This window comes from Camponotus vicinus, unplaced genomic scaffold (genome assembly GCF_025532165.1).
Source record: "Camponotus vicinus isolate PSW18456_S1 unplaced genomic scaffold, iyCamVici1.0 SCAF_8, whole genome shotgun sequence".
NCBI classification, from domain to species: Eukaryota; Metazoa; Arthropoda; class Insecta; order Hymenoptera; family Formicidae; genus Camponotus; species Camponotus vicinus.
This window is the reverse complement of record NW_028141980.1, coordinates 3,299,488-3,326,395: the sequence shown is the minus strand read 5'-3', so window position 1 is coordinate 3,326,395 and position 26,908 is coordinate 3,299,488. Positions and strand designations below refer to the sequence as shown.

The following is a 26,908-nucleotide window of genomic DNA, read 5'->3' as shown; positions in this document are numbered from 1 at the left end:
CTTTGTCTTCGGAGATGTTAAGTTGTCTTTATTCATCTCCTCGGCGCGTCATTATCTTCGATGCCTGGAAGTAAGTCTTATTTCCGTAGTTTTAACTTCTTATCTGTTTAACCTTTTAATTTTTATTTCTTGACTATATGTTCAGTTTATTTAGATCATTTTTAATAAATTGACATTAAAATAATTTCAATCTCGTAATTTTCATGTAATTCTTAGTACTTTTTTCTTTCTATGTTCATATTAGTCATATTATTTATTTAACTTATTTATAACTTATTTATTTATTTCTTTGACTTTATGTTCAGTTTATATTTAGATCATTTTTAATAAATTAACATTCCAATCTCATAATTTCATGTTTAATTTAGTACTTTTTCTTTCTTTGTTCATATTAATTACATTATTTATTTAACTTATTTTACTTTTGTCCTTTGTTTTTACGTAGGCATCGTCAAGATAATGAGATACCGAGACATTTATTATCGCTTTAAACAGCAACCTTTGTAACAGACTCCGATATAAAACACATTGTTATTATATTATCTTTTATTATATACTTTCGCGCTGAAGATGACCCAAAAATAGGGTCGAAACGTTCGCTATCCTCTCTTTGTATGCTTTAATATCAATATTTATTTGATTGTAATATAAATAAATGTGTTATAACATTGACACTAGACTCGTATTGCCATTATAACTGTTTTGTTAATTTTATATTTCGAGTCTTATATTTATTAATTTTTGTAATTTAAACGCTGGCTGCAATAATGCGTTCCTACTTGTTCTTCAATAGTATTAAATTTACGTTTGGTGATGAAGCGGTCTTGTCCTTTAAGAAATGGATTAAATATCAGAAATTAATTATTAACTGTAAGGTCAAGATTGAGTTTTTGCGTAATTGTATTATGTATAATGTCACTCCGCCACACATAGATAACTGCTTTAAGACGTTTAAAAATTTCACACATCCTAGATCTGTTAAGAAATTTAAACTCTTCAAACATGCGTTTACAAAAAAACTATTACGTATTGAAATTAATGACTGTTTTTCTTTATCTGGATTCGCGCGCAATCAGATTTACAAAATCTCTAAAGTTATGTATTCTCGCGTTCCTGTGTCCGTTTGCAATTCTTTCTTTTCTAAACAAGCGGGACCATTGTTTTCCTTTTTTTGTAACCAACGAGAGAGACTCAACAAGAAATTTGCCTCTCTACGATCTAGGCGTAATGCCTTTCTCCAAAAGTTAGAAACCATACATTATTTTTGTAGCTTTTCTTCTACGTCTGGGAATTTTGGAAACCTAAATAATATGAAGTTCTCCTTTAAACCTCCGGAACCGGCCCTTCATTCCGATGACATTATTGAGATCAAAGTTGATTCTGGGTCGTTTATCAACAACCACCATTCCCTTTGTGACATTAACAAAAAATGGTTTGTTAATTTATCGTCCATTACCATCCCGAAGAATATACAATCCTTGTTACAGCTGGGCGAGAATTTCAGTCTTCCTACACAGAACAATGACATGCTAACAATGGAGTTCATCAAGAGTTTTGAAAATAACATAAGAAAACTTCCTGCGGTCAGTCAATCAGCTATTCGGAGTCGATCGTTGAACACTATCAACAATTTACCTTCTTACTCAGTTAAAAGAGACGAACTTGATGAGACTCTGAATAGACTTACATTAGCTACAAAAAAGTTTCTTAACAGCAACAAAAACCTAATTTTGACTCGTGCAGACAAAGGTAATGTCACAGTTGCTTTAGACAAAGACAAATATGTTAGAGAAGTCGAAAATCTTTTGATGGACACTGACACGTACATGGTGGTTGGAAGAAGCCCTGTCAAGAAGTTAACAAATAGTTTACGTGAAATTTTAACGAGATGGATGAAGTCGAATTTCATCTCAGCTTCCACTTACAAGTCACTTTATTACAGTGATGGTAATTTACCGAGAGCTTACGGTTTGCCCAAAATCCACAAACCGAACTGTCCATTTAGAATAATTGTTTCATCCATAAACAGTCCTTTGTACTTTTTAGCCACATATTTGCATAAGATCATGATTAAGAGTTTTCCGGTTTCTCACAGCCATGTCTCCAACAGTTGTGATGTGGTTAAAAAACTGTCTAATACATACCTCGACAACAAATTCAGATTAGTTTCGCTGGATGTAATTTCTCTTTTTACTAACGTGCCAACAGATCTGATTATTGACAGCGTTTCTTCCAGATGGAGTAATATCTCGCCAAACTGTGACATACCATGCAATGAATTCCTTTTAGCAGTTAAGTTTGTGTTGGATTCATCCTTTTTCACCTTTAACGACATCACTTACAAGCAATCCTTTGGCACGCCCATGGGCTCCCCCTTGTCTCCTATTGTAGCTGACATAGTGTTGCAGGATTTGGAAAACAAAGCACTTCTTTCCTTAAAATTTACTCCCCCCTTTTATTTAAGGTATGTTGATGATGTTCTGTTAGCCATTCCTCCTTCTTTTTTTAAAGATACTCTGGACACTTTCAATTCTTTCCATCCTCGTCTACAATTCACAATGGAAATTGCTGTAGACAATAAAATTAACTTTTTAGATGTGACTTTAATTTCCGACAATAATTTTATAATTTTTGACTGGTACCGTAAAGATACCTTTTCCGGTAGATACCTACACTTCTTATCTCAACATCCTCTTTGCCAAAAAAGAGGCACAGTAATTGGTTTAATAGACAAGGTTTTCCGCTTGTCTCACCCTGTTTTCCATTATAAGAATATTAAATTGGCTATCAACATCCTTTTAAGCAATGGATACCCTTTAAATTTTATTTTCCACACATGTGTTGACCGCCTTAAGAAACACCTTTTCAAACCAAATTCCTTAGTGAATAATACCCAGGTCATAAACACAAATGATCACATTACTTATTTCACGATACCATACGTTCCTTCAATCTCCGGGCGTTTTAAACATATCGTTAAGGATTTGGATGTTCGACTCTCATATTACAGTATCAATAAAATGAAAAACTTCATCAGGGCTCATAAGGATCCTCTTCCTACTTCCAATTCTTTGAACGTCATATACAAATTGAACTGCATGGATTGCGATGCGTCCTACGTTGGACAAACTTGCAGACAGCTGCATACCAGAATCAACGAACATCGCAGCCACATTAGACATAACACTAATTCTCAATCAGTCATCACGAATCACAGGGTTGGTTTTGATCATACTTTTGATTGGGATGGCGTTCAGGTTTTGGATCGAGAACCATATTTGAGTAAAAGATTGATCTCCGAAATGCTATATATCAAGAGGCAAAAAAATGGTCTCAATTTGCAAACGGATACTGAACGTTTACCAGAAATTTATTTAAATATTGTCAACAACTTGCCAAAAATTTAACACAGTTTCTATCATAACAAATAGGTCTGCGACTTTGCGTATGTGTACATTTATACATTATTTGACTCTCTTTACCGTTTATATATAAGTCACATTTATCCGTTAAAGACGAGTCGATCTTTGTCTTCGGAGATGTTAAGTTGTCTTTATTCATCTCCTCGGCGCGTCATTATCTTCGATGCCTGGAAGTAAGTCTTATTTTCGTAGTTTTAACTTCTTATCTGTTTAACCTTTTAATTTTTATTTCTTGACTATATGTTCAGTTTATTTAGATCATTTTTAATAAATTGACATTAAAATAATTTCAATCTCGTAATTTTCATGTAATTCTTAGTACTTTTTTCTTTCTATGTTCATATTAGTCATATTATTTATTTAACTTATTTATAACTTATTTATTTATTTCTTTGACTTTATGTTCAGTTTATATTTAGATCATTTTTAATAAATTAACATTCCAATCTCATAATTTCATGTTTAATTTAGTACTTTTTCTTTCTTTGTTCATATTAATTACATTATTTATTTAACTTATTTTACTTTTGTCCTTTGTTTTTACGTAGGCATCGTCAAGATAATGAGATACCGAGACATTTATTATCGCTTTAAACAGCAACCTTTGTAACAGACTCCGATATAAAACACATTGTTATTATATTATCTTTTATTATATACTTTCGCGCTGAAGATGACCCAAAAATAGGATCGAAACGTTCGCTATCCTCTCTTTGTATGCTTTAATATCAATATTTATTTGATTGTAATATAAATAAATGTGTTATAACATCGACACTAGACTCGTATTGCCATTATAACTGTTTTGTTAATTTTATATTTCGAGTCTTATATTTATTAATTTTTGTTATTATTTTTTATTTTTCAAATAATTTTTCGTTTTTAAATTGAATAAATAATATTATTTTATATTTTATTTGATAATAACAAATTAAAAAATAAATTGAATTAGAAATAAATAATTATTTTTTTTTTAAATGAATTATTACAATACAAATTTTAGCATGAAATTTATCATAAAAGCAAAACCATTTTCGACAAACGTGCTCAACATGTATTCTCACAATTCGTTTATATATATATATATATATTGTGTGTGTGTGTGTGTGTGTGTTCGTTTATAAATATTACATAGTTTGATTTTTTATATGGAAAAATATATAATATAAAAAGCTGTAAGAGTCAAACATTCAACGCTGTGGGTCATATCGAGATATCGAGAAGTAAGCAGCGTCGCCCGTCGCCGTCGCCTTCGTTGTCAGCTTGGTAGGAAGGAGACAGAAAACTGTATTCTGTCTTCTTCTACTACCCGAAGCTAGCCGAAGCGCCGAGCTCACACGTACGCTTACGCTCACATGTCTGTTACCCCCTCCACTACAGGTTGCATGTTGTTTGCGTCGCGGATCTGGCAGCTCTGGGGTGAGGGGATGTACCGCGAGAGCGCAAAGCAGCCGAACATCGGCGCTGATATGCGTTGCATTCCTTCCTAGAAAAAAAATATGGAAGATGATTCTGGGGGGCGCCATTTGTTTATATTGTTTATAAATTCGCGCGACGCGTAATTCAATGCGAGATAAGGATACGTCAAACGGAAAAAAAAATCTAGAATTACTTATATTGTGGTTGAGGGGGGGGGGGGGTACCGCGAGAGCTATTTTGTTTGCGAAAACATGTCCCGACGCGTGAGTCAGCGCCAAAATCCAATCCTCTTCAAAGGAATACCGCTGTTTATATTATTTATAAATTCGCGCGACGCGGTATGTAATACAATATTGCTTATATCTTGCGATAAAACATTCAACACGTGCGTCGAAACAAGCGTCCCCCGCCCCGCAGCCCCCGCGCCACTGAAATCCCCTCCGTCCCGCGTGACGTCATTCCCCCGCGCCACCGAAATCCCCCTCACCTCCCCTAAGAGGACCTGGGTTAGAACCGCCCTAGTCCTAACTACTTACAATTTTTATTTAGCGAAACTAAACAAAACAATTCTATAGCTTAGCGACATGGAAGCGACGAGCAAACGTAAACAAAAAAATATAAACACGCAAGTAAAATATAATATGAAACCGTGATGAGTAAATGTAAACAAAAAATGTAAACACATAAATAAAATATATTATGAAAAGATGCCATAAAAGTATGAAACTTCAAAAGTGCATATCTCAGAAACGAAAAGAGACCGCCGCAAAATTCAAACGGTGTATTACTTAGGAATGTATCCTCTACAACATATGTGAAAATAAAAATTTTTTGAGCTGTGTAACCTAAAGTAAACATTTATCAAAATTATTCGATTTACGTCGTGTTTGATGTCATTTTAATCGCAAAAATCTCATTAACTCATTAAAATTACTTTCAAACTGATAAAATAAAAAATAAAAGTTAGTTTTTATTTTATAAGATGTTTACATTCTCGTGAATTGCGAATGGATAGAGAAAGTGAGAAAGCTGATTATAAGAAACTTTGGAACTCTTTGATGATAGGTCATCTCGCTCGCTCCCTACTTGCGGTCTCGCTCTCGATTCTCGAGTTCGCTTATCTTTTTCGCTATCGAATTGTCTAGCACAACTGTTAAGGTATGCTAGATAACTTGGAAAGATAATAGACAAAACAAGATCGGGAGTAGAGAGGGAGCGAGATGACTTATCAGCACATGAAATTTACTACAATCTGCATACAAAGTCAAAGAAATTATTTATTTGCACCAAATTTGAGGTTTTTATCAGACCACCGGATTGATTTACTGATATTATAAAAGCGCAGATTTCCCAAAAATAATACAATTTTTTAATTAATTATAGAGAAAATGTAAAACCGCAAATATAAAAATTATATTAAATAAATTCTCACACGTAATGTGTGAGCGTGCAATATTGGCAACACATTTATATTTATTTAGTAGCCAATATTGGTGTCATCATGGTACTGCAATATTGACAGAATACTTGCATTTTGTTAATAACCAATTTTAGTTTCACATTGGAAAATATTAGCCAAGATGTTCCCAATATAACCAATATTCAGCAAAGATGTTGCCAATATTATATATTGTGCCACTAGGATACATATTATTCGTAAATTTTTTGTTTATAACTATTTAATAAACAACCGCCGACTAAAATCTTTACTTATTACTTAAAGTAATGACCTTGAAAATATACAGGGTTTACCAAAAGTGTGGAAACCCCTTAATATTTCGAAAAATACGCATTTAAAAAAAAATGTTTCATACAAAAGTTATAGGGTTTTATGTAGCACATTACACAGCAACATTATTATGACCTCGAATAGCATTGTCAAGGTTATGTGAAGGTCACCTCCAACTTTTTAAGTGGGACACCCTATATGCTTTTGCATATTCTTGTAGCTTGTCTCGAGAGATTTCCAAAACACTACAATTAAGTTAGTTTTCATTAAGTACTTTCCGAGTTATGAGGCTTGAAATCATTTCTTAATTTTACATAAACCGTAAAATATCTAGTAAAATATTCATTTTTCGATTATCTTACCTTAATACTTTTATGTACAAAATAATGAGAGGAATCAATTGGTGTAAAGAAAAAACATAGTTGTTTTTAAAAAAAATATGTAATTGTTAATTGCAAATTACATATTTTTTTTTTTAAAACAACTATGTCTTTTCTTTACACCAATTGATTCCTCTCATTATTTTGTACATAAAAGTATTAAGGTAAGATAATCGAAAAATGAATATTTTACTAGATATTTTACGGTTTATGTAAAATTAATAAATTATTTCAAGCCTCATAACTCAAAAAGTACTTAACAAAAAAATACTTAATTATAGTGTTTTGGAGAGCTCTCGAGATAAGCTACAAGAATATGCAAAAGCATATAGGGTGTCCCACTTAAAAAGTTGGAGGTGACCTTCACATAACCTTGACAACGCTATTCGAGGTCATAATAATATTGCTGTGTAATGTGCCACATAAAACCCTATAACTTTTGTATGAAACATTTTTTTTAAAAATGCGTATTTTTCGAAATATTAAGGGATTTCCACACTTTTGGTAAACCCTGTATATATATATATATATATATATATATATATATATATATTGGAAGTATAACTAAATTCCCGCCGTTCATAATTAGATGGCTCCAGCTGCAAATGTAGTGAAGTTAGGCATTTGTCAATAAAATTGAATGCGCAAAGATTCATTTTTTGCGAAAGAGATATTTTTTGAATTGATTTAAAATGAAAAGTGATGTTATTTTTTCGACATGTACTTTTTCACTACTTTGATTTAAATAAAACTGCAGCTGAAGCTCATCGATTGATTTCTGAAACAATCACGGCTGACCGCTACCAATAACAATTATATCGATTGAATGATGAATTGATGCGAAAAATGCCAGTAATTGACGTAAAGTGATTCTTTTGCATGACAACGCGCGACCTCATGTTGCAAAAATCATAAAAGAAACACTATTGGGGCTCGAATGCAAAGTTCTCCCGCACCAGCCTATTCTCCAAACTTGGCCCCATCGGATTATCATCTTTCCCGATCAATGCAATACGTGCTCGCCAATACACACTTCTCCAATTACGAAGAAGTGTAAAAATGCATCGATCAATGGATTGCTTGAAAGAACAAGTCGTTCTATCGTCGCGGAATTCAACTTTTGCAAAAAAGATGGGAAAAAGTCATAGAAAACAATGGATTAAATTTTGATTAATTCATTTTCTTATTGAAATAAATACATTTTTCAAGTAAAAAAACGGCGGGAACTTAGTTATACACCTAATATAATTTTTTTTCTCCCAGAGCATTAATAATAGATTTCTTTCTTGATTGAATAGACAGAAGAAGAAAGAGAATGGTTTGCCGAGATTGTGGAAACAATTTTAACCGAACCATTAGATGATGAAACATGTAAAACAATAGCTATAGAAATGCTTAAAAGTCAAGTATTTGATAATTTTTTGGCCATAAAATTTGTTAGTCTAAAGAGATATGGAGGAGAAGGAGTCGAAAGTATGATGGCCTTCTTTCACGAATTGTTTAAATTATGTGCTTATGGTAATTAAAAAATATTTAGATAAATCAAATATAATTGCATTCACAATAATTTGATTGCACGATAGTGCAAAAAAAATAGTCTTTTTTCTATGAAAACGTTAAAAACATTTTTAAGAATACTTTCTTACTGAGGTTCAAATTTTCATTCTTTTTAATAAATTGTTCTTCAATATCAACAGCATATATCACACAAAGATTTTCTTGATTGCTATATTATCATTTTTAGATAATTTGGAACACGTCATCCTTTGCGCGGCACATCGTGGCCGCCTTAATCTATTAACCGGACTATTAAATTTTCCACCAGAAAAATTATTTCGTAAATTACGGGGATTCTCTGAATTTTTGGATACAACTAAATGTACCGGAGATGTGATTAGCCATCTTATAAATTCCACCGAATTCAATATAGAGCAAAGAAGCCTTCACGTGACCATGCTTCGAAATCCTTCGCATTTGGAAATAGTAAATCCGGTGTCAATGGGTAAAACACGAGGAATTATGCAAGCAATTCAAGAAGCTGCGTATGGAAATAAAACTGGGCAATGGAGTGATAAAGTTATAAATATTCAAGTAAGAAATATAAAAATACAAACATACACACACACACACATGCATGTACATATATATATATATATATATATATATATGTATATATATATGTATATATATATATAGGGTGTCCCAGACCACCCGTACACCCCTTTTAAAATGAAAATAAATGGCTTTTAAAAATCGCGAACAATTTTTAAGTAAATCGGATACGCTCTATCAAATGATGATATTTTCAACTTTTGATTCCGACCGGAAATACGCCATCCGGATCGGAAGTTGAATTTTTTTAGGGGAACATGGTACTTTTTATTACAGATTCGAATTGTACGTGAAAAAATAAGAAACTTTTGTATCAAACGTTTTTTCTAAAAGTGTCTCTATCAATCCTAAAATTGACCTTGAAAGTAACTGTGATGAAATAATGAACTTCAAATGTTAAGATTGACAGAGGCACTTCTAGAAAAAACGTTTGATACAAAAGTTTCTTATTTTTTCACGTACAATTCGAATCTGTAATAAAAAGTACCATGTTCCCCTAAAAAAATTCAACTTCCGATCCGGATGGCGTATTTCCGGTCGGAATCAAAAGTTGAAAATATCACCATTTGATAGAGCGTACACGATTTACCTAAAAATTGTTCGCGATTTTTGATAAAAGCCATTTATTTTCATTTTAAAAGGGGTGTACGGGTGGTCTGGGACACCCTGTATATACAGGGTGTCCGAAAAATCGCCTGCCACACTTCGGGAGGTGATTCGGGATAAAAAAAGAAGAAAAAAATGATATATAAACATAGATCCGGAAATAAGTCGCTTCCGAGTTATAACCACTTTTATGTTAAAAAAATCATAATTTGTAGTCCACTTGACATCCTTCTATCTTAAGTTTTGTTTAAATTAAAAATTTTTATTTTTAATTTTTATTTATTTTTATTTAATTTTCAATTTTTATTTTTAAATTTTTTTAAATTTTTTTAATATTTTTTTTTCAATTTTAATTTTTTTAGTTTTTTTTTCAATTTTCCAGTATTTGTAAATACACGATTACATTATTTTTAAAGCATAAACATAAACAGATATTTAAATCGAAGTAAATAAGGTGTTCAAAATGACCACCTTCAGCACGAATGCAGGCCGTTATTCTTTTATCAAAGGAATTCCGAACTCTTTGAAAAACATTTGGATCTCTTCTTATTTCTTCAAATCCATGAATTATTCTTTGTCTTAAGTCAGCAATATTATTGGGTGCATTTCTGTAAACAATTGACTTTACGTGACCCCATAGATAAAAATCAAGTGGATTAATGTCTGGTGATCTTGGGGGCCAGGCAACCGGACCTCCACGCCCTATCCATCTCTGGCCATAATTTCGATTCAAATGATCTCTGGCAACACGGCTAAAATGCGTAGGTGCACCATCATGCATGAACCACATGTTTTGTCTTATTATTAAAGAGACGTTTTCAAGAAAGGGACCTAACTCTTCTCTAAGAAATCCTACGTAATTCTGACCATTTAATCTCTCTTCAAAGAAATATGGCCCTATAAGTTCGTCACCAATAATACCCGCCCATACGGTGCAACTTAACTGTTGTTGATGCCTTCTTTGATCAATTGTTTTAGGATTTTCTAAAGCACATACATGAAGGTTGTGATAGTTAAAAATTCCATTTCGGTCAAAGCCTGCTTCATCAGTAAATAGAATATTTTCAAATTCGGATTTTCATCTATTCTGTTCACAACCCATTGGCAAAATTGCAAACGGGGACCATAATCTGCAACAGAAAGTCCTTGAACTCGTTGCACGTGATATGGATACATTGAATTTCTTGATAAAATGTTCCATATCGTTGATTTTGGTACTCCGATTTCATCCGAAACTGTTCTAACACTAGTAGCAGGATTACACTCAAATTGTTCAAGAACTTCTTCTTCCGTTATACCATCTACTCTAGGTCTGCCCTCACTTGTTCTCTTTTTTAATGTACCAAATTCTCTCAAGGTTCTGTCCACATTTCGAAAAGACTCTTTTCCCGGTACATCTCGATTTGGAAAAGATTGGATGTATAATCTTCTTGCCTCGGCAGCATTACCTTGAGCAAGACCATACATAAGATGCATATCAGCTAATTCATTAAAACTCAAACGATCCATTAATGAATACAGAAAGATTAGATACAATCTAAAAGTACTTAGGATAAGTAAAGTGTTGCTAAATAATAATTTGTAACTTATTGAAAACTGTTTTCAATGAGTGAATGAAAAATGAAGAAAGAACGGATAAAATAAAAAACGAGATTCCAAATAAAGCTGGAAATAAACTTGAGTGGCCGCGCTATCGCATGTTACCAAGAGGACTAAGTCTGGCATCACTGGGTTAGGTCGAGTTACAGATATGCACCCAATAATATTGCTGACTTAAGACAAAGAATAATTCATAGATTTGAAGAAAAAGGAGAGATCCAAATGTTTCTCAAAGAGTTCAGAATTCCTTTGATAAAAGAATAACGGCCTGCATTCGTGCTGAAGGTGGTCATTTTGAACACCTTATTTAATTCGATTTAAATATCTGTTTATGTTTATGCTTTAAAAATAATGTAATCGTGTATTTACAAATACTGGAAAATTGAAAAAAAAATAAAAAAATAAAAATTGAAAAAAAATAAAAAATAAAAATTGAAAGAAATTAAAAAATAAAAATTGAAAATTAAATAAAAATAAATAAAAATTAAAAAATAAAAATTTTTAATTTAAGAAAAACTTAAGAAAGAAGGATGTCAAGCGGACTACAAATTATGATTTTTTTAACATAAAAGTGGTTATAACTCGGAAACGACTTATTTCCGGACCTATGTTTATATATCATTTTTTTCTTCTTTTTTTGTCCCGACTCACCTCCCGAAGTGTGGCAGGCGATTTTTCGGACACCCTGTATATACATATATATATATATATATATATATACATATATATACATATATATATACATACATATATATATATATATATATATATATATATATATATACAATATATATATACATATATAGCAGAATATGCAATGAAAAATAGGAGGTTCTATTTAAAAGAAAAGTTGTCCTCCATATAATCTAGGCATGTAGACCAAATCAATGGTACTATCTTATGTTTCCCTTGAAGTAACAAAACTTTTATATGTAACATTTTTTGCTTACTTTATGAGATAACAGTCTGGAGCGATTAAAATAAAATACCCTGTATATACAGGATAACCCATTTTTATTTTCGGATCAAATACCTTGATATCGTAAGATTTTAGAAAAAAATGTTTCAAACAATAGTTATATGGCCTTAAGGGGGACATAATGATGGACATAATAATTTGATTTTGGATAGTCGTTCATAATAATGGATAGTCGGATAATTGGATAGTCGGACATAATAATTTGATTTTGGAAGGTCACCTTTAATTTTTTTAAAATAAAACTCCTATTTTTAATTGCTTATTCTTGTAGCTTACCTCGAAAGCTTTCCAATAATAATAATAATAAACTTTATTATTCCCCTCAGGGTTACAATCTTTTACACAAAAGTCTTAAATCTACTTTTATCCTAAACTTAACTTGTACTTATAAACTACTTAAGGGATCGCGAATCTCTTCGCTCCCCCTCCCTCCTTTACACACACACACACACACACACACACACACACACGCCCTCGACTTCCGCTTCCTCTTGCCTTTTATTCAACCTCTCAACTCCGTCGTCCCTCCCTCTACTCCCCCCCTCTCTCTCTCACTCACTCTCTATCTCTAACTCCGCCCCCTCTCTCTTCTCCCTCCTCTATCTTTTCTTACTTCTCTTTCTCTCTCTATCTCTCTCATCCACCATTCTCCCTCCCCTCCTCCCCCCAATATCCACCCTGCCACTTCCTGCCAGCTTTCCCCCCCGTCCTCCACACTCTACACCCCTCCCATACGTATTCCTAAGTCTCCGTCTCCCCCTCACATAATCTACATATACTTTTGTCTTCCTCCTCCCAATAATTACTCTCTCTTATCTCATTCCCCAATCTAAACCTCAATACCCTCCTCCACCTGCTCTCTCCCCATCCCTTCTTTAGATATTCTGGTATTCCTTCCTCCTTTATCATCTTATACCACCTGTTATATCTTGAGTCTCTTATCCTTCCTTCTCTATCCAACCTTTGCTCCTCTTTGTCCTTCCTAATCAATTCTTCAAATCACCCATCCCCTTCCTCTCTCTTCCTCTCTACCTCTCTAATCCCCCATCCCCTGCTTTCAAAGAACCTCTTTCTCTCCTCCTCCCACTTTGATCCTACCTTTCCCTCCCTCGCCCCCTCCCTCAATTCCTTCCAGCATAGTCTCGTCAACTCACTACCTTTCCCTTCCTTCAGCCTTTCCTCAAATCCCCAAGCTCTCTTTCCTGCTCTCTCTCTTAACTTTCCCCTCTTAATTTCTTCCCTTATCAAATATCCTGGCGTTCTTCTCTCTAGGCTCAGTACCCACCTCATATATCTATCCTCCAGTCTCTCTATTCCTTCCCTTTCTTTCCAACTCCATATCTCAACTCCATAGCTCAATATTGTCCATATTAGCCTGTCAAACAGCCATAGCCGTCTACTCCAATCCTTGCCAAACTTTCTCTTCTCTATTCCCCATACTTCCCCCATTACCGCCGCCGCCCTCTTAATCCTTTCCTTAATATGCGCTTCTTGTCCTCCATTCCTTTGCAACGTATACCCCAGGTACCTAAATTCCTTTACCTCCTCCATCCTTTTTCCTCTCCACCTCCACTCTCTTTTCTTCATTCTATCTCCTCCCTTCTTAAACCTCATTATCTTCGTCTTACCTACATTCGTCTTACCTACACTCTAAACCTTTCCTCCATATATTCCTCCAATCTACCAATCATGCTCCTCATTTCATCTTCCTCCTCCGCCAATAGCACTATATCATCCGCATAAGCTAAGGTATATATCCTTTCTCCCCCACACATCTTTATCCCTCCCCATTTCACCTTTCCCATCTCCTCCTCCAAGTCCGCAATCATTATGCTAAATAACATCGCACTCAAGGGACATCCTTGTCTTACCCCCCTTGCCGTCCAAAAACTCCCCCCCGTTTCCCCTCCTGCTCTTACCCTACTTTTCGTCTCCCTCAGTGCTTCTTTCGCTCTCTCCACTAAACCCTCTCTTATCCCTCTCATCCTCATTGTCTCACATAATACCTCTCTGTCTACCATGTCAAATGCCGCCTTCAAGTCCACAAATAATGCCACTACTCTCTTTCCCTTTCCCAATTGCCTATTTATTAGATAATTTACCACATATATATTATCCATTGTACCCATTCCCTTCCTAAACCCTGTCTGATTCTGCGGAATCACCCTTTTAGCCTCACATTCCTCCCTCAATCTTTCCGCTAGCCCCATCATATACACCTTGTATAATACCGCCATCAGTGTCATCCCCCTATATTCCTCCATTGTCTTTCCTTCTCCTTTCTTCACAATTGGTACAATTACCCCCTCCTTCCATCCCTCCGACCACCCCTCTCCCTTCCACACCCCCTTGCAAAAGTTCCACCCCCAGTCTACCAAATCTTCCCCTCCATATTTCCAAACCTCTCCTGATATTCCATCGTACCCGGCTGCCTTCCCATCCTTCAACCTTCTGATCGCCCCCCTAATTTCCTCCTTGCTTATTTCCCCTTCTCCTATCCCAATTTCCTCTCACTACTCTGTGATCCACCCCTCCCAGTAGTCTCATAAAATAATCTTTCCATTCTCTCTCCTCTATATTCTCGTTCACTCTCCTCCTCTTTCTCCTACCTCTATTCACAATCTCCCACACATCCTTCTCTTTCTTTACCTGCTCCGCTTCTTTTTCCCATCTCTCACTTTCCTCCCTTTTCTTTTGCTCGCATAACTCCCTATATTCTCTTTTCTTTTCCCTATACCCTTCTTTATTTTCTCCCTCCCTCCTCCATTTCCTCAATTCCTCTCTCATCTCTCTCTTTTCTTATCCTTACATTCTTCATCCCATCATCCCCTTCTTATTATCTTTTCTTTTCCCTGTTCTTCCTCTGTCACCTTCATCGCCTTTTTTATTCTCACTTCCATATCCCCCCATGCTTCTTCCAATCCCTCTCCCATTGTTTTCTCTAATGCCATCTATTTCCTAAACATTTCTCTACCCTCCTCATCCCATATCACTCTCCCCACTCCTTCTATCCTTTCCCCTCTCCTCTTCCTCTCCACTTTTCCTTCCACCCATACTTCCACCGGATGATGATCTGAGTCTATTTTATCTCCTATTCTCATTCTTTTGATTCTCCCTCTCACATCCTCATCTCCAATCACATAGTCTATTACTGTATATCCCTTACCCCCCGTAAACATAAATTCGCCTTCCTCATCCGCCCTCATATTTCCATTAAAAATACTCCATCCTTTTTCTTCAACCAATTCCACTAACTTTCTTCCGTCTCTATTTATCTTTTCGTCCTTTGAACTCCTTCTTTTCTAACTTCCTGATTCCCCCTCATCTTCCTCTCCCACCGCTCCTCCCTCTCTTCCTGTTCTCGCGTTAAAGTCTCCACCTATCAGTATTCTACTTTCCACTTCCTTTTCTTTCATTTATCCCTCCATATCCTTTAACACTTCCTCTAAATTCCCCTTCACATATACTCCTATTATTTTCCACCTTTCCCCCCCACTCTCACTCTTCCTTCAATTATTCCCTCCCTTTCTGATTTTATTTCCTGTCCTTTCTCCATTACTTCTTTTCTTATCCCCATCGCCATTCCTCCCATTGCCCTCCCCTTCCTACTTCTCCTTTTTGCTATTTGTGTCCCCCATTTGTATCCTTTCGGTAATTTTCCTTTTATCCTATCCCATCCCTTCTCATCCACCCATGTCTCTGACAACACAATTACGTCCCAATTTTCCAACCCCTTCCAAAAATCTCTGTCCTTATTCCTCAACCCCGCTACATTCCAGAATGTCACCTTCCATTCTTCCCTACCAATCTCCCCTCTCTTCTCCTCCCCCATTCTCTTCTCCAATTATCTTCCTTCCCCCTGTATTTCTCCTCTTATCTCACCCCTTTCATTTCTCAACACCTCTCCTTCGTCATCCCACCTCCACCATTGGTTCCCTATCCTTATTCTCCCTCCTCTTACCCAAACTCTTCTTCCCTTCGCCTCCTCCATTCTTGCTATCTCTCCCAACCTCCATCTAACGAATGCTTTCCAATAATTAAGTACTTTTTGTTTCGCAATTTGCAAGTTATAAGGCTTGAAAATTACAATACCATTGGCACTAGCATTATTTAAGGTATACCGCATGGAAGTGCACAGTCAGATTTACATTTTTGTTTATGTGCGTACGTGCATGCATGCATGCCTGTGTATATGTATGTGTATCTGTGTGTTTGTGTGCAAGTTACACATGATTAAGTTTTTATCAAAATGCATGTATTTATATGTATGTATATACTTTGGTAATTAATATCATTTATTTTTATATTTCTATATTATATATTTTAATACAATTATAGAATGTTCCACGGAAAATTGTTCAAATTAATTAGTTGTCATTTTTCAAACACATAAAAAGAACAAGAAAAATAAAAGATTTTGTAATAGAAGACAATTTTTTGACAGTTTTAATTAAATAGACTAAAAATCTCAATCGGAGATATTTTTATTATTTAATAAATGTTTATAAAACAATGTCAAAAATTGAGAATCTAAATGACATATTTTTGAAGTGCGCATTGTCAGAATTGAAGCAGAAATCAAATTTCCTTTAGAAATTATAGAAAACTTTATACAATATTATATTTTTTGAAATGACATTAATCATGAAAGAAACTTCTTATATAATACTTATACTTCTTATATAATACTTATTCGCTTTAGAAATGTTTACAAAATATCTAAAATATTTTATAATCTGTTTTTAGAAACATTTTTTTTGGGTTTCACTTTAAAAAAATTGAAAAAACGATTGAAGAAATGTTTGTTTTCATTTACGAAAATAGTTTGTTCTTTCAAGGAATTAATAAAATAACATATTTACATTTACAGAGCATCTGACGTAATATTTCCCATCAAAAAAACACAAATAGATATCGTTAAACTGAACTAAAACGTCTTATACTATTTTGTAAACAGCCACGTAAAATTTCGAGATATTTATTAAAAAGATTGATTAAAGAACAAGTGTAAAGGCGAAAGCCGTAAAACTGTAACCGGATACTAGATGAAGCGATGAGGGAGGGATTCACGTTATCGTATCCACTAGAACATTCTACTTACTGCTTCATCGCACGTCTAGAATCAGGTTATAGTGGGATGGCTTTCGTCACCGCGCGCTTCTACTCACACAGATTAAATTTTTTTCATTAATTAATTTTTAATTACTGCCAAGATCGGAAAACGGTAGAGGACTCTCCTACTCAGTCCTAACCCGTTCTACCTACACATGAAAGATTCGATTATTACCTTGTTTATTAAAAAAATAAAAATTACAATTTTTAAAAAATCTATAACCTGATCTTTCCACGCGGTGAAACTGTGAGCGGGGCGTTCATCAAATGTGTCGCTATAAATAATGCCGAAGTGCCGCGCGTCGCCATCGTGTTTTGGAGAACGCCCCACTTATCCCGCTCTAGTTGTACACGAGAAGTTCGGCGAATTATTACTGAATACTTTGTATATATTTTTACCACAGTTTCAAAGCACTATACATTTGTCCTTTTTTATAAGAATTTATTAAAATTCAAAAACACTTATTAAGATGTTAACATTAGCGTCACCCAAAGTGTATCACATAGAGATTGAATAGTTGAGCTATACACTTCTTTGTGTACATGTATATGTCTGATAATAGAAATAAGAAATAAGAATCCTATAATTCATTTCCGTAATACTTAATGACCTCCAAATTTTCTCTGCTTTTACACAAGTTTGTATTACCGATTAGCGCATCACCAAGAAATAGAAGGATCAGTTTATGCGAGCAATTATTTTAAAATTTTTAAATTAAGATTACATATATACACATATTCCCATATATAAACTTAAATATAATTATATATATATAAAATTTTTTCTTATTATACATTATATTAATTTTATAATATGTTAATTTTACTAGTAATAGAACCAAGATGGATGGGATTCTAGATTAGTTCTTAATATTATGTAGATAAATTTTTTTATGACTCCTCACTGTGGATTAAGGTTATTTGCTTTAACGTTTACTGATAGGCTATAAAACTTGTTCATTTTCATATTATACAGATTCTTTGACTCTAAAAACATGAGATCCCGGAATCTGTATTTTTTAAATGCGAGAACAGGACAATGGCGAAGAATGTGTCTTCTTTTTCCTCACATAACCGGCATTCTTTCTGCTCAGCCATTCCGAAATTGTATAGATCCCTAGGATTATATAATAAGTTTCTAAGAGCTGTGTAACTTGTGAGGAGGTCGATGGAGACTCTCATTCTCCTTTTTATTTTTAGAAGTTCGTCGATTCTCTTGGGAGCTTTAGCTTATTAGGAATTTAGTCTGATCGCAGCCTCGTGCTTGATTCCAAGAAACCAGATGTTCTCGTTTTAAAAGACTCTTGATAATAATGGGATTATCCCGATTGCGCACAATACCGATCACACACTATGACATTTCCCGATCGGACACAATCCCGATCGAATACAATCTCTACCGGACACAATCTCGCTCGGACACATATAGTTGCAATCGGACATGGTCCAATTGGATACAGGCCTGATTGGACACAGATCTAATTAGATACGATTCCGATCAAATACAGCCTTCATTGAACACAGTCCTGATCGGACACATACGATTACAATCGGATACAAGTCCGATCGGACACAGATGAAATTGGACACAAACTCAATTGGATATAGTCCTCATTGGAAATATATATTTCTTTTGGAATACATATTTGGTTTTTAATTTAGATAATTGCATTTAGCTTTAACAAAATGTCGATTTTAAGTAAAAGTGTAAATGTGTCGCATCTCTTTTTTCCTACTATTATTGAGATTTTATATGTGTATATGTTAGCTACTGTAGTAAAGAGAATTAATACGTTTTACAAAGCCGCTAAATGATTTTTATCCGTTATGAGAGTCATCGTTCGCGATGTGATTCACTGTTAGAATCAATAATCGAGTTAATGGCGCGATTATTGCATTCCCATGCCATCCTTTGAATTTGTCCTTCACCGTGCCGCTCTTCGCCATTGCAAGTATATGTTAGGCTACAAATACATGGCACATATAATTTAACGGTTTTAACAAATTATCGTGCGATCAGACAATCCGCAATTGGTTAACTGGATCGAATGATCGCGGATTGTCCTCGTGCATCATTGCTATCGCGATCGTTACCGGCAAAACAATCTCGAGAGTGTTATACCAAGGATATAATTTTTTCGCTTACTTTGCTGATTGTATCAATAGTGCTAATACTTAATATCCGAATTGTGAAGTGTCGTATCTTTGCATATCGTGTTATTAAACGAGAATGCAGTAATTATCGCGAATACTGTATAAGTTGTACGTGCGTGAATTCATTAAAACTGCTTGGCAACACGCGGCCTCATCATTTTGACCGCAACGGGCGAGCTATGAGGATTATCGATTTATGACCATTTTGCCGTGCACGTGTCATTTTTCGTGATCTTCTCGACATTTACTCCCGAGAATTATAATAATTTCACGAACTGTTACTGTAACAGATTTTTTTTGTAAATAGCGTATAGATAAGTCGCAACATTGTAAATATCTTTGTATATGGCGGCAACTATTTCACTCATCTCGAACTCTATGACGGCAACTATTTTACTCGTCTCGAACTAAATGATTATTCTCGTTAACGACCATTTTCACGTCCGCAAATCAATGAAGCTTTGAACTGTACACATTCGGTGACATTCGCGATGATCGCTTCCGTGGCAGTTTCGAATAAAGTTCCGTAAAGTGCATATCTCCCATTGTTCTGAAATTTTACATACTAATGTAATGTATTTCGACATGCTGATTATGAATATACCAATGAAAATTGCCGACAAGATCATCTTCAAGGTTAAAACGAGGAAACAATTGTTTATTTGTACATTTTTTTTCTTAATAAATATTGATTTGCGATTGAATAAGTGCGAGTGAGAGAACACGCGAGAACGAGGGAGCACATGATTAATGATAATTCGTATATTTAGTCGAACTGATTAGTCTTGCACTAAACTTCTGAGCAGTATCCGGTCACGATTCACTTGCGCGGTTGGCAAGGATTCATCAGTCCGTGTACGAGTAACGCGGATTGAGAATGTTCAATCGATCGTAATGGATAGCTCGATTCCGGCTCTCTAGGTCGGCCGTTGTGTTATATTACATAGACGATGTCCGAACTTCACACACGATTCCGCCTTTGCACCGCAGAATGCGATAATTAACAATAATCAGCAGTTGATCCTATGTTAATTAGATGTAGATATCGGAAGACTTTCGCGGACATGTGCGCTCAGATGCTCGTCTCAACGGTCTCTGGCTGCCGGAGCCTTAGACTTTCGGGGGTGCGATACGATTCGCGAACATTCGATCATCAAAGTCAATCAATCATCGACACGCAGGATCACGCGATCCTTTGATTGGCCTATGAGCCTAGAATCATACGTGTCGCAATTGTCTATCGCCACGTACTTGAGAGAATGCAGGGCGATGTGGAATAAGATAAGTTTGAAGGGACGCACTGGGATGGCACCGATATCGATTTAGGGCGCGATCGCGCTGGTCCGTCGCTCGAGCGATTGCCGCGATCATGTGAGGGGCACGTGTTCGCATACCTGACGCGCTACATCACGAAAATATCTGAACAATACATTATTATTGTAGGACTTCCGCTTCCGGTGCAATAACGGTTGACACGTGGAAAGTAAGCAAGTGTGATAGTGAGAAATAGTGAGAATTGCAGAAGGGTGGTGATAGTGAGAGTGGTGGAGTATGAGAATTGAGGTGAGAAAGAGTGTGAGAGAGTATAGAGGGAATAAGAGGAGGACCGGAGTAGGGAAAAAACGTGTAATAAAAGGGAAGCGAGGTGACAGAGTAAAAGGCATAGAATAGGGAGATAGTAGATAGGTAGGAAACAACGAGGCGCACGAGGGGCATAGAGTATACAGTAGGGATAGAAGGGGGAACAGAGAAGTGCGCGTGGCTCAAATGGAGACGGTGTCAAAGGAGAGAGTAGGTGTATTAGGAAGGAGGGAGAGGGGGGGAGTATAGGGAGTTTAGACGAGTTGTGGAAAAGGAAGAGGGAGGAATTGGAGAGGAGTGGAGGGGGAGAAGAGGAGATATTTAAGAAAAGTAAAATAATAGAAAGATCGCCGGTGAAGAATATAGAGACGAGTGAGCTGGGAGAGTGGATGAGGGAAATGAAAGAGAGCTTTGAGAGAATGGCAAAAAGAACGGAGAGAGCGATGGAGGAAGTAAGAAGAGAATGTAGAGAACAGGGGTTGAACGAGAAGATGGAGGAAATGAGGAGCGAGTTCAGAGAGCAACAGAAGGAATGGAGGGAGGAGAGGGGGGAGTTGAGGAGGAAGCTAGAGATGAAGGAAAGAATAGGAAAATTGGAGGAGGGAGAGAGGAAGGAGGATAACGTGATACAAGGCAGGACAGGGGGGGAATAAAATAATAGACAAGGTAGGTCAGTTAGAAAGAAGGTTAGACACCAGAGAGAGGGAGGAGAGGAATGTGGTAATAAGAGATGTAGAAGTAAAGGAGGGAGGAAGAAGAAAGGCAGTGGAGGAGATATTAGGGATAGTGGGAGCGAAGGTGGAAGTAGGGGAAGTTAAAAGGATAGGAGAAGTGAAAGAAAGAGGGCGGGAGATGCTATTAGTCAGGTTAGGAAGTAAGGAGCAAAAATGGGAGGTGATGGAGAAAAAGAAGAATTTAAGAGGTAGAAAGGAGAGAATTCTGGAGGATCTGTCGTGGAGGGAGAGGAGGGTTAGATGGAGGTTGGGAGAGATAGCAAAAATGGAGGAGGCGAAGGGAAGAAGAGTTTGGGTAAGAGGAGGGAGAATAAGAATAGGGGACCAATGATGGAGGTGGGATGACGAAAGAGAGGAATTGAGAGATGAAAGAGGTGAGATAAGAGGAGAAATACAGGGGGAAGGAAGATAAGTGGAGAAGAGAATGGGGGGATAACGGGGGAGGAGAAGAGAGGGGAGATTGGTAGGGAAGAATGAAGGGTGGCATTCTGGAATGTAGCGGGGTTGAGGAATAAGGACAGAGATTTTTGGAAGGGGTTAGAAAATTGGGACGTAATTGTGTTGTCAGAGACATGGGTGGATGAGAAGGGATGGGATAGGATAAAAAGAAAATTACCAAAAGGATATAAATGGGGGACACAAATAGCAAAAAGGAGAAGTAGGAAGGGGAGAGCAATGGAAGGAATGGCTATGGGGATAAGAAAAGAAGTAATGGAGAAAAGACAGGAAATAAAATCAGAAAGGGAGGGAATGATTGAAGGAAGAGTGAGAGTGGGGGGGAAAGGTGGAAAATAATAGGAGTATATGTGAAGGGGAATTTAGAGGAAGTGTTAAAGGATATGGGGGGATGGATGGAAGAAAAGGAAGTGGGAAGTAGAATACTGATAGGTGGGGACTTTAACGCGAGAACAGGAAGAGAGGGAGGAGCGGTGGGAGAGGAAGAGGAGGGGGAATAAGGAGGTGAGAAAAGAAGGAGATCAAAGGACGAAAAGATAAATAGAGACGGAAGAAAGTTAGTGGAATTGGTTGAAGAAAAAGGATGGAGTATTTTTAATGGAAATATGAGAGGGGATGAGGAAGGCGAATTTACGTTTACGGGGGGTAAGGGATATACAGTAATAGATTATGTGATTGGAGATGAGGATGTGAGAATCAAAAGAATGATAATAGGAGATAGAATAAAGTCAGATCATCATCCGGTGGAAGGGAAAGTGGAGAGGAAGAGGAGAGGGGAAAGGATAGAAGGAGTGGGAAGAGTGATATGGGATGAGGAGGGTAGAGAAATGTATAGGGAAAAGATGGCATTAGAGAAAACAATGGGAGAGGGATCGGAGGTAGCATGGAGGATATGGAAGTGAGAATAAAAAAGGCGATGAAGGTGACAGAGGAAGAACAGGGGAAAGGAAGGATAATAAGAAGGGGATGGTGGGATGAAGAATGTAAGGATAAGAAAAGAGAGGTAAGAGTGGAATTGAGGAAATGGAGGAGGGAGGGAGAAGATAAAGAAGAGTATAGGGAAAAGAAAAGAGAATATAGGGAGTTATGCGAGCGAAAGAAAAGGGAGGAAAATGAGAGATGGGAAAAAGAAGCGGAGCAGGTAAAGAAAGAGAAGGATGTGTGGGAGATTGTGAATAGAGGTAGGAGAAAGAGGAGGAGGGTGAACGAGAATATAGAGGAGAGAGAATGGAAAGATTATTTTATAGGCTGCTGGGAGGGGTGGAGCATAGAGTAGTGAGAGGAAATTGGGAGAGGAGAAGGGAGGACGGAGAAGGAGAAATAAGCAAGGAGGAAATTAGGGGGGCAATCAGAAGGTTGAAGGATGGGAAGGCAGCCGGGTACGATGGAATACCAGGAGAGGTTTGGAAATATGGAGAGGAAGATTTGGTAGACTGGGGGTGGAAATTTTGCAAGGGGGTGTGGAAGGGAGAGGGGTGGCCGGAGGGATGGAAGGAGGGGGTAATTGTACCAATTGTGAAGAAAGGAGAAGGAAAGACAGTGCAGGAATATAGGGAGGTGACACTGATGGCGGTATTATATAAGGTGTATATGATGGGGCTAGCGGAAAGACTGAGGGAGGAATGTGAGGCTAAAAGGGTGATTCCGCAGAATCAGACAGGGTTTAGGAAGGGAATGGGTACAATGGATAACATATATGTGGTAAATTATCTAATAAATAGGCAATTGGGAAAGGGAAAGAGAGTAGTGGCATTATTTGTGGACTTGAAGGCGGCATTTGACATGGTGGACAGAGAGGTATTATGTGAGACAATGAGGATGAGAGGGATAAGAGAGGGTTTAGTGGAGAGAGTGAAAGAAGCACTGAGAGAGACGAAAAGTAGGGTAAGAGCAGGAGGGGAAACGGGGGAGAGTTTTTGGACGGCAAGGGGGGTAAGACAGGGATGTCCATTGAGTCCGTTGTTATTTAGTATAATGATTGCGGACTTGGGGGAGGAGATGGGAAAGGTGAAGTGGGGAGGGATCAAGATGAATGGGGGAGAAAGGATATATACCTTAGCTTATGCGGATGATATAGTGCTATTGGCGGAGGAGGAAGATGAAATGAGGAGCATGATTGGTAGATTGGAGGAATATATAGAGAGGAAAGGTTTAGAGTTGAATGTAGGTAAGACGAAGGTAATGAGGTTTAAGAAGGGAGGAGGTAGAATGAAGAAGAGAGAGTGGAGGTGGAGAGGAAAAAGGATGGAGCCTTCTACTCCAATCTCTGAAGGCCTGCCCCGGCCCTATCTTAGGGTCCATCCGCCACTGCTATTTGGTACAGTGGGGATTTTAGTATATACTAGAGGGATCTTGGGGGATGTGGTCACTCTACGGCGTTGTGCTCGTCGGTGCCGTTTCATACGGAAGGCCAGTCGGAAGCCAGCATGCACGCGAATACCTCCACCGGCACTTATTTGGTCAGCGAGCGACCTTTCAGGGATTCTCCGTGGCAATCGGCATTGCATCCATCGAGTGAGATACCAACATCGCTCTATCGCATATCACTGTGTTAAAAAGCAGCATCAGGTGTGAGGTCTGGATAGCTCAGTGGTCTAGAGCAGTTGCCCGGAAAGCGAAAGACTCGGGTTCGATTCCCGATCCAGCCATTTGCGCCTCACATATTTTTCTAGTCTGCGAATATTGTTTTCTAGCAATTATTCGTTAGGCTGAAAAATGTGTGAATGCTCTCTCCACAGGATATGCGTCAATTGCCACGGATGGATTCTGTCGCTCGTTGATCAAATGGGCGTAAAGACACGTCCGACCTCCTCCCACATACATCCCTATCTTTCTCTGGAGGCAAGGGATTTTAGGTACCTGGGATATACGTTGCAGAGGAATGGAGGACAAGAAGCGCATATTAGGGAAAGGATTAAGAGGGCGGTGGCGGTAATGGGAGAAGTATGGGGAATAGGGAGGAGAAAGTTTGGCAAGGATTGGAGTAGAAGGCTATGGCTGTTTGACAGGCTAATATGGACAATATTGAGCTATGGAGTTGAGATATGGAGTTGGAAAGAAAGGGAAGGAATAGAGAGACTGGAGGATAGATATATGAGGTGGGTACTGAGCCTAGAGAGAAGAACGCCAGGATATTTGATAAGGGAAGAAATTAAGAGGGGAAAGTTAAGAGAGAGAGCGGGAAAGAGAGCTTGGGGATTTGAGGAAAGGCTGAAGGAAGGGAAAGGTAGTGAGTTGACGAGACTATGCTGGGAAGAATTGAGGAAGGGGGCGAGGGAGGGAAAGGTAGGATCAGAGTGGGAGGAGGAGAGAAAGAGGTTCTTTGAAAGCAGGGGATGGGGGATTAAAGAGGTAGAGAGGAAAAGAGAGAGGAAGGGGATGAATGGTTTGAAGAATTGATTAAGAGGGACAAAGAGGAGCAAAGGTTGGAGAGAGAAGGAAGGATAAGAGTCTCAAGATATAACAGATGGTATAAGATGATAAAGGAAGAAGGAATACCAGAATATTTAAAGAGGGGATGGGGAGAGAGCAGGTGGAGGAGGGTATTGAGGTTTAGATTGGGGAATGAGATAGGGGAGAGTAATTATTGGGAAGAGGAAGATAAAAGGATGTGTAGGTTATGTGAAGGGGAGACGGAGACTTGGGAACACGTATGGGAGGGGTGTAGAGTGTGGAGGACTGGGGGGGGGGGGAAAGCTGGCAGGAAATGGCAGGGTGGATATTGGGGGAGGAGGGGAGGGAGAATGGTGGATGAGAGAGATAGAGAAAGAAAGAGAAGTAAGAAAAGATAGAGGAGGGAGAAGAGAGGCAGAGGAAGAGTGAGAGTGAGAGAGAGAGAGAGAGAGAGAGAGAGAGAGAGAGAGAGAGAGAGAGAGAGAGAGAGAGGATAGAAGGAGGGACGACGGAGTTGAGAGGTTGAATGAAAAGCAAGAGGAAGCGGAAGTCGAGGGCGTGTGTGTGTGTAAAGGAGGGAGGGGGAGCGAAGAGATTCGCGATCCCGCAAGTAGTTAATAAGTATAGGTTAAGTTTAGGATAAAAGTAGATTTAAGATTTTTTGTAATAGATTGTAACCCTGAGGGGAACAATAAAGATATTATTATTATTATTACATTATTACTGTAAAAGCAGTCCTTGTCGCCAATTCGTATTAGTATATAAAATTTCAGAACAATTGGAGATAACTTTTCGGAACTGCACCTGTAGTTTCTTTGTACCCACCGCACTCCGTTTCTGTAAACTATACATACTATGCGCTATGATTAATATTGCTCGCCAATAAATTTATGTGTTATAATTGAAAGTGTCTATTAACGTTCTATTAACGAATTTTCCTATGTATCGTATCTTTTTGGGATAGTTCTAGATCGCCAAATATTCCCACAGTATGTTTGTATTTACACTTAAAGTCTTCATTCATTGTATTTGTATTTGATATAAATAAGCTTGAGAATTAAGTGACGGTTCGGAGAAAATTGGAAGAATTATTTGAATTGATCGAGGGAATGGAGTTCTAGAAAATATGGTAGCTTGATCATACTTATCAATGAGCCTCTTTGGGAGGAGAGGAGATACATTATTATAAAGTTAGGAAGCTTCGAATCAAGAGACATAGTAGTTTCGCGTCA

General features: G+C 37.2%; 2 protein-coding genes across 5 annotated transcripts in view; both read left to right on the top strand.

Moving 5' to 3' along the window:
• Positions 1-26,908, top strand: part of LOC145975617 (2-oxoadipate dehydrogenase complex component E1) — a 330,754-nt gene that overhangs the window by 48,254 nt on the left and 255,592 nt on the right. For all 3 annotated transcript variants that reach the window (XM_083106211.1, XM_083106214.1, XM_083106212.1), the window contains exons 3-4: positions 8,249-8,468; positions 8,695-9,041. In XM_083106211.1, the coding sequence (XP_082962337.1) occupies positions 8,249-8,468; positions 8,695-9,041 (567 nt within the window). The remainder of the gene's footprint in view (positions 1-8,248; positions 8,469-8,694; positions 9,042-26,908) is intronic.
• On the top strand, positions 1,300-4,096 carry LOC145975619 (uncharacterized). 2 transcript variants are annotated; one of them, XM_083106216.1, is made up of 3 exons: positions 1,300-3,445; positions 3,540-3,595; positions 3,971-4,096. In XM_083106216.1, the coding sequence occupies exon 1, from the start codon at positions 1,311-1,313 to the stop codon at positions 3,405-3,407; it is 2,097 nt and encodes a 698-aa protein (XP_082962342.1). In that variant the 5' UTR covers positions 1,300-1,310; the 3' UTR covers positions 3,408-3,445; positions 3,540-3,595; positions 3,971-4,096. The 2 variants fall into 2 exon arrangements, with proteins under 2 accessions (XP_082962342.1, XP_082962341.1); XM_083106215.1 differs by having other exon boundaries at positions 1,300-3,595.